Raw genomic sequence first — 8,860 nt, 5'->3', positions numbered from 1 at the left:
TATGTGCCGGCGTGGCCGGCTGACCGCCCTATTTTGCATGATTTTTATAGTTTGAATCAAATAACATAGTTTGAACTAAAAATAGCATAGTTTTACAAGCCGAATAAAAATAACATAGTTCTCACATAGTTTTGCAAACGAATAAAAGAAGATAAATCTATTGGTTGCCAACATGAGGCCACATATGCTCAACCAAATCATTTTGTAGTTGCACGTGAGTTTTCCAATCACGCATGTCTTGATGAAATTGGATGAAATGTTCAAACGTTGCCGCTCCTCCATGCTCAGGCACAACATTCTCACCCTGAAACTGAAACCCTTGGTCGTACAGACGATCCGGGCGCTCGTCTTCTACGATCATATTATGCATGATCACACAAGCATTCACCACCTCCCACTGTTTCTGCATGCTCCACGTATTAGCAGGATACCGGACGATGCCCCATCGAGATTGCAATGCACCAAAGGCACGCTCGACATCCTTCCTAGCACCCTCTTGCTCTTGGGCAAATTTTTTCCTCTTCTCTCCGACAGGGTTGGGTATTGTCTTGACAATAGTGGTCCAGTTAGGATAGATACCGTCACCCATGTAGTATCCTTTGTTGTAGTTGTGGACGTTGACAGTAAAATTCATCGATGGGCTGTTGCCTTCGGCAAGCCTAGCAAACACCGGCGAGCACTGAAGCACGTTAGTATCATTGTGTGATCCGGCCATGCCAAAGAAAGAATGCCAGATCCAGTGATCTTCAGACGCCACGGCCTCTAGTATGACAGTCCAAGCCTTGACATGGCCCTTATACTGCCCTTACCAAGCAGAATGGCAGTTCTTCCGCTCCCAGTGCATGCAGTCTATGCTACCAAGCACCCCTGAGAAGCCCCTGCTGGCATTCATCGCCAACAAACAAGGTGTATCTTCAGCAGTCGGCTCTCTCAAGTACTCAAGGCCAAACATAGCAATAACAGCCTTGCAAAACTTATACAGGGACTCTAGACAAGTAGACTCGCTCATACGGACGTACTCGTCAATGAGATCACCGGGCACTCCATATGCAAGCATTCGGATGACGGCAGTGCATTTCTGATAAGAGGAAAAACCTATGTTGCCAACGGCATCCTCTTTGCACTCGAAATAGTCATCATAGCCGACCACCCCTTCTCTAATACGGTTTAAAAGATGCCTACTCATACGGAAACGGTGGCGGAATTTTTGGTGTTTGGACAATAGGTTTGTTGTATCAAAGTAGTCCTTTCAAAGAAGGAAATGCCCGTTCTCTTGGTTGCGATTCAACGCCGGAAGGTGGTTCGGAATGGAGCCACGGAACAACGACCGTTGGCTGTTGAGGTGGTGATGGACCACATGGCAGCCAAAACCTCCTCCTCGTCATCGGACAACGAATCGTCGGAGTCGCAAAGAAAATTGTGAAAAAAGAACTCGTCGGCGGAGTCCATTTTGTACCTTGGCAAACTGTCGAACAACTTGCGGACATCGATGAAGGAGACGGCCGGCGAAGGAAGTCGCGGCGCGCACGGACCAGCTAGCTGCCCTGCAGGCGTCCGACGAGTGGGCCGGTGTCCGACGAGGTGCCGGTGAGGATCTCACCGGGCGGCGAATCGGCTTGTTGATCGGGGCGGACTGTGTGGTTGGGGTCGCGGGAATGGGAAGCAGTTGGCTCCCCGACGACAAGATGGCGGCGGCGGGCGACGTGGGAGTGGGCGGCGTTGCTGGGCGGATGTGGAGGCGCCGACAGCTGGTAGAGTCGTCGAAAAAATGGACGGCGGCGCCGGCGACGAAGGAGGCGGGCGAGGGTTGGATGGGGTGGAGGCCAATGTGCCTCCGACCAGTGGGCCCGGAGGAAGAGAAGGCGAGCGTGCGCGCGTCCGTCGTGTGTCCACGCCGACGCAAATCCGACTCAAAAATGGACCAAAAACGGACGCGAATCCGTTTGGATCGACGCGTTGGCCAATCTTTTGTGTCCGCGCCGACTCAAATAGACGTCGATGGACGAAATGGATCGCTCGTTGAAGTTGCTCTTAATGCCTGTCTGCGGCCCCACTTGTCACGGACTTGTAGGGTCTGGATTTGACAACTCTAAGGAGGATTTAAGACAGCCTCCCTTGAGCACCACTATTGGGAAGCCAAGCTGCATAGGTCTCATTGTCTCTCCCGTGCTCGAGGGACCTCCAGAAACGCGGCAAAGACAAAGTTAGATAGCGATGCCGACCAACGGTGAGGCCCCAGCAGCGGAGACGGCGGTACCGGCAGGACCGTCGTTGCTTGCATGGGGTGCATGCCCGGCGCTGTATGTGTCCTACGGCTTGTCCGCCATCAAAGGCAGGCAGCCGGAGCTGACGGGCGCCCTGGCTGCCGTGCCGTCGTTCACGGTGCTGTCGCCGCCCATGGGGCTCGACTACTTCGGGGTCTTCGACGGCCACTCGGGCGCGGAGGTCGCCAATTACCTGACGGAGCGGCTGCACGGTGCCATCTCGGACCAGATCCTGCGCGAGCTGCTCGCCGAGGCCCCGCGCTTCCTCCACGGGTCGCAGGGAGACGTGGAGGGGTGGTGGAGGGCTGTCATGGCGGACGCGTTCCAGAGAGTGGACGCGGAGGTGCTGCAGGGACTAGGCGGCGTCGACGCGGCGGTCGCCGGCGCGACGGCTCTGGTGGCGCTGGTCCTGGAGCAGCACGTGGTGCTCGCCAACTGCGGCGTTTCCAGGGCCGTCATCTCCCGCGGCGGCGAGATCTTGCAGCTCACCGCCGAGCACCGGGTAATTACAGTATCTTTCTGATGATTATGCTTTAATTTCACTAGCTGGCCAGTTCGTACTTCATTTGGGATCGAGCACAGAGGGCAAGATTAGCCGTAAGCTACGTGGTTTTTTTTTTTGCGAGATCATGCAAGCTCTATGTCTCGTATCTTTTTGGAGATCATGCATGCAAAAACTCTATGTTGCGTATCACAAGCTAGATGTGATTTGTGAATCTGGCAAGTTATTAACCTGTTCTTTTTTTTTTTGTGTGTGTGACAAACTAATCTGTACTACTCTTCTGTAGTAGACCCACCAGTCATCCATTTTTAAGGGTATTTTTTGAAATAAAAAGGAGAATCTGAAGTTAGGTGGGATCTTGTATTCGTATTCTTCCAAGAAATTTTATAGAGGTCAAACAATTCATTACTTTAATCGGAAGTCCAACCCCCTAAAAAAATTATAGTAGTTTCCTCTGCAGCTGAAATTTTCAGAAAATGCCCCCAACCCAAATGCTTGAATCACAAAAAAGACAAAGGAGCACAAAACTAGGAGACACAAGAATTTGCCACAAATGAGAAGATTGGTTTGGTACTTGGGATTTTTTGTGTGCACATTTGGCGAGTACGTAGATCTAGCTTTGCTTGAGGGACGTCCTTGCTTGCGTGACACATGATCAGGAAATATGGTGTGATGAAAATATGCGGCGTATTTTCCTTCCACAGGCACAAAACAGTGTGATGGATGTTTGAAGTTGCCTTCACTGCCTTGCATGTGAAGTTTGTAGGGCAGAAGTGCACGTGCAATGTCACTGTCAGCCAAGCCTTTGCCCATCCAAAGCGTTTCTTGGTTTGTCTAGTTATTATGACTAGCTCTTGTGTGTGCAGAACCCCAACAAAGGCCCTGTTTGAATTCATGGGCTAGAGTTAGTTTGATCTAGTTTGGGTTCAACTAGTTCTAAAATATTCAAACACAAGGATTAGATTAGAGCTAGTTACATCTAACCCACCTAAAAAAACTAGCTCACCCAAGAGGTGCTAATTGGAGCTAGTTTTTATGGGGTTTATTAAAAAATATTTTTCTCTCTCTCTCCCATCAGCCAAGAGATGCTAATTGAAGCTAGTTTTCATGGGCCCATTAAAAAATTATTTTTCTCTTTTTCATAAAATGCATTTATTGTCAATCTAACCCTTCCATCCAAACATCTATTTGGTTATAGTTAATTTAAGGTTAGTCATGAGCTAGAATTTAACTCTAACCATTAGCTAAGCTAGAGTATCCAAACAGGCCAAGGAAAACAAGGACCAGCCGGTCCAACCTAGTCCATGTATGGTTTGCCCATTCCTCTGGAGTTGGGCGTGTTGTCAGATCCTGTAGATAATACACCATTTGAGACATAGTGCAGACATCAATTTATGTTTGTTTCTTTATTACATGTGAGGTGAAAGCCCATCAGTAGACAGTAGTACTCCGACATGCACGCGCGCGCGCGCACACACACGGAGGGCTGGCGGTCCACCCACCGGGCCACCGCCTGATTTCTATTAATAGAAACCAAACATTAATATCAATTAATAGGGCCTACAAATTGTCAGCAACCTAGTACAATATAATGTATATTCTACCAAAGATTTAAAAGATGTTAATTTTCTTTCTTCTTTACACAGGTCTCAGTAGTATCCTTTTGATGAACTTCTTTTTTTGTGGAACTTGAATTTTGTAAAACATATATACTCACAGATTGAGGAAATCTTCTATTTCTAAATAGTTGAAACCCACTACCTAATTTTGCTAGACATGCAAACATGCCACACAAGCAAGTCATGCATGTTAATAGAAGTTACACCTTGTGTGTTTATTTATGCATGCATGTAGCATTGCCACATCACCAATACATGCATGTTAGTCCTAAATTATTATTTTTATCCTATTTAATATTGAATGTATATGTGTTGAGGGATACCAGATACTAATGTAGTGGAGCCGTCACATTTGACATTATTTGACTACAGTTACAAAAATATTTTTCATATGCTTCATATTTGTACTTTATTTTTTAAACACATATGTGCTTCATATTAGTTTTAGTTATTTTGTAACAATTATTTATGCATTTTTTCTATCAAAGTTCCCGCTGCAACGCGCGAGGCATCATCTAGTATCTTAAAGTCTGGAGCAATATATGGTAGGAGTTATATATAGGCCCTGTTTCTTTAAAAAGTCCTATGACTTTTTTTAGTCCCAACTAAAATGTCTCTAGTCCCTACCTGTTTCTTTCCAAGGACTAAACATGGACTAGAGGTCATTAAATGACATACAAAAATACCATGTTACCCCTAGTAATGTACTAGAAGTTATTAAATGACATGCTAAAAGTAGGGGCACTGTTGGAAAAAGTCTCAAAAAAGTCTCAAAAAGTCCCTCCCATAGGGACTTCTTCCTTTAGTCCCAAATATCCCATTTTAGTCCCTAAAAGTCCCTTCTGTTTCTTTCACATGGGACTAAAAGGGACTTTTTTTAGTCCCTACATCAAAAAGTCCGTAGAAAGAAACACCCCCATAGAATGTATAGTATACATATTAATCCTCTCATGTGTAAAACTAGATAGTCGGAAAAACAATGTAATCACTCCTCGATTTTACCTATTTTAATCAATAGTGATGCGCACAATATAATAGGATGTTATTTTACCTATTTAATAATTTTGAAATTATATTTATGCTGTAATTTTAATCAATAGCGCACAATCCATTTTTTCATACCGAGACCGATCCATGTTATTAATTAATCCTTGGTTTAATTATAATTAACAAATACTTTAAAAAATTATATCTTTTAAACTGTAACTCTAATTTTAAATTATTATATATGAACTTTGATTCAAAAAATGTGTTGAATCGAAATATAATGTTAGTTTACTTAAAAAAAAATCTATTTGAAATGTAATTTGAATCTATAGTGATGCGTACAATCTAAATATGGACGGCAGGCAGGGATGGAGCCAGAAAATAGCGATACGGGAGACAAGAACTAGAAGCGTCAAAATCATAAGATACACATTCACAAAATTTAAACATGTAAATATAAAAATATAGAATGGCTTAACTTTTGATTTTCATATTGTCTAAGCATATTTTTTTGAAGTGTCTAAGTATATTTGTTTTGTACACCGATGCAACGCACGGGCCTTTTTGCTAGTATGTATGTATGTGTGTGTGTGTGTGTGTATATATATATACAAAAAAGAGTAGGTATATACCTAGAGAGTGGATTTTCAGCATCCGGATGCCTAGGCACCCTCTATGAATAGCAATATCAAAGTAAATAGAACAAAATAAAAAATAAAATCAGAAATTTATAAGATCAAAGATGATCAAACTTTCTAGGTGCTTGTAAGTTTTCATGCAAAAATATATTTCAGGAGCTCTACACAGAAAAAATATTGTACTATTTCAAATTTTAAGCACTTTTAGCATCGAAATCTGAAACTTGTTTGTACATCATTCTCTACATGATATTTTGACATGAAAAATTATAAAAACTTATAAAGTTTGACCATTTTATATGTTGAAAAGTTTCAATTTTTTTTAATTTTATTGTTTATAGAGGGTCAATAGAGACCCGAGTGTTGTTACACCTTTCTCATGTACCTACTGCACAGCCAAACAGGCCAGACGAGAAGCAGCGTGTGGAAAACGGCGGGGGACGCGTGGACGAATCCACAAACACAGTCGATGAGTTTCTGCCAACCTCCCGCGCATTTGGTACGTGCTCACTGGCTGGATCGGTCGACTATTTCTGGCTTAATTCGATCGTGCGATCCATTCTAGCCAACTACTCGTATCTTCCTATGACATTGTACCCTGCAGGGAGCTACCTGTACAAGCGGTACTTGATCGCGGAACCCGAGATCACGGCCGTGGCCCGGGATCCGCGGGATGAGTTCCTGATCCTGGCCACCGCCGGGCTCTGGGACAGCGTCTCGCCGGTGGAGGCGTGCCGCGTGGTGGAGCGGAAGCTGCGCAGCAGGTCGCGGAGCGCCATGGCGTGCGGGGCGGCGACGGACAGCAGGGCGTCGGCAACCATGCTCGCCAAGGAGCTTGCCCAGCACGCGGTCCGCGCGGGCAGCACGGGCAACGTGAGCGTCATCGTCGTCCTCTTCAGGGACGATCCCGCCGTTGTTGCCACGGCCTCTCCTGCGCCGGTGTTGGCCAGCGGGCGCGTCCAGCGCCCCCGGCGTGGGTGTCTCTCGTGTTGCTCTCCGTGATGAGCATCCAAGTTGTAAGCAGCTGGAGAAACTACTCTTCGTCATTTGCTTTAGTTCTCCGTTCCAAATTTGTCAGAACTGGATTCACTAAGAAATTAGCTTGTTTCCTCAGCTTCAGTTTTTTTTTTTTGCAAGACATTGTTTGGTGTTGGAAATATTAGCACTTTCTCGATTAGACTAATACACGAATAAAAAACAAACATGGTAAATATGTTATGCACTTCATACCGATGCCTAAACACAGTAGAGGCATAGTACTAGTACATAGAAACGAAATATCTATAAACATGACATATACGGCTAGCACTAGAACGGGTAAAGAAGGGATGAACAACTCGTACCCTCTGGTTGGCCAAGCGAACGCGGCGGTAACGGCAACACCCTTGACGTTGTTTGTGGCCTTGTTCGGTGGCGGCTGCAGCGTCATCAACCACGGTGTCGATGCAGGGAAAGTAGTCGAAGCAAAGGAGGATGGAGACGGGAACGGATCGGGAACAATAGCGCCGATATGCTCTTTAAAAACCTTATTGCCATTCTCCTGGGCACGATCTCGAACGACAGGGTTCCGCAGGCATCTGCTCCCCCGACCAACCTTGCACACGGTTGTCGGGATGTGATCGCCGGAAGCATCAAAGTGAGAGGAACGGTAGATGACGCCTAGGGTTATACAGAAAGGGAGAGAGTGAACGGATTAGGGTACACTTCACAGTCGGCACCTCCTTATATAGGTCGACGGGTAGATGAGCCTAGACCAGGCCCACGACCGAGTCCTTGAACAACCCACGTTCCAACGTCCCGGACAGTTTTGTTTAGCGACTCGTTAATTAATCCACGATTAGTTAACAATTACTGACCAGCAAAAATAAGGTTTGACTTGGCTCATTTCCGCAAACCGTGGCACGCGCGCGTCGTGACGAGGCAAGGCGTGACGAGGCGAGGCTAGCGATGGAGGAAGATGTCACGCCCAAGATGCGACCCTATCCTCAATTTGGCATGAGGGCCTCGTCAAGGATAGAAACGCATCTCGTCGTGTCGCAAGAATGGATATCGTTACAAGTACATGTACTGAAAAGAGGAGTTATATATATAGAATTGGCTTACACTCGCCACAAGCTACATGAGAGTCACAGCAGTATAATACATAAACATCATGAGTAAGAGCAGGGTCCGACTACGGACGAAAACAAACGAGAAAAGAAGAACGACGTCCATCCTTGCTATCCCAGGCTGCCGGCCTGGAACCCATCCTAGATCGATGAAGAAAAAGAAGAAGAAGCAACTTCAAATGAACAATCAACGCGCTCGCGTCAAATAACCTTTACCTATACCTGCAACTGGTGTTGTAGTAATCTGTGAGCCACATGGGACTCAGCAATCTCATTTCCACAGATATCAAGACTAGCAAAGCTTAATGAATGAGGTAAGGTTAAGTGGTGACGTTGCAGCAGCGGCTAAGCATATATTTGGTGGCTAAACTTACAAGTATAAGAAATAAGAGGGGGAAGATCTACGCATATCGGACGTGACTACTGATGATCAAATGAATGATCCTGTACACCTACCTACGTGAGACATAACCCCACCATGTCCTCGATCGGAGAAGGAACTCACGAAAAAGACAGTCACGGTTACGCACACAGTTGGCATATTTTAATTAAGTTAACTTCAAGTTATCTAGAACCAGTGTTAAACAAAGTTTCCACGTTGCCACATAACCGCGGGCACGGCTTTCCGAAAGATTTAACCCTGCAGGGATGCTCCAACTGGTCCATCATAAATTACCACAAGCCGCATAGAAATCCTCGATCACGAAGCTCGCAATCTCGTCGGACTCCTTAGTGGAAAACC

General features: G+C 45.6%; 1 protein-coding gene across 1 annotated transcript; it reads left to right on the top strand.

Moving 5' to 3' along the window:
- The first annotated feature begins 2,214 nt into the window (after positions 1-2,214).
- Positions 2,215-7,071, top strand: LOC123441553 (probable protein phosphatase 2C 8). The gene is made up of 3 exons (XM_045117938.1): positions 2,215-2,766; positions 6,407-6,509; positions 6,615-7,071. Exons 1-3 carry the CDS (start codon positions 2,215-2,217, stop codon positions 7,010-7,012), a joined length of 1,053 nt encoding a protein of 350 aa, XP_044973873.1. The 3' UTR covers positions 7,013-7,071.
- The last annotated feature ends 1,789 nt before the right edge of the window (positions 7,072-8,860 follow it).

Source organism: Hordeum vulgare, chromosome 3H (genome assembly GCF_904849725.1).
Source record: "Hordeum vulgare subsp. vulgare chromosome 3H, MorexV3_pseudomolecules_assembly, whole genome shotgun sequence".
Classification (NCBI taxonomy): domain Eukaryota; kingdom Viridiplantae; phylum Streptophyta; class Magnoliopsida; order Poales; family Poaceae; genus Hordeum; species Hordeum vulgare.
Note: the sequence above shows the minus strand (reverse complement) of the source record. Positions and strands in the feature narration are given on the sequence as shown.

Coding starts and splice junctions, on each gene's coding strand:
- LOC123441553 (XM_045117938.1), top strand. CDS start 2,215: ATGCCGACCAACGGTGAGGCCCCAGCAGCGGAGACGGCGGTACCGGCA. Junction 2,767..6,406: donor AGCTCACCGCCGAGCACCGG/GTAATTACAGTA, acceptor CCTACTGCACAG/CCAAACAGGCCAGACGAGAA. Junction 6,510..6,614: donor GCCAACCTCCCGCGCATTTG/GTACGTGCTCAC, acceptor TGTACCCTGCAG/GGAGCTACCTGTACAAGCGG.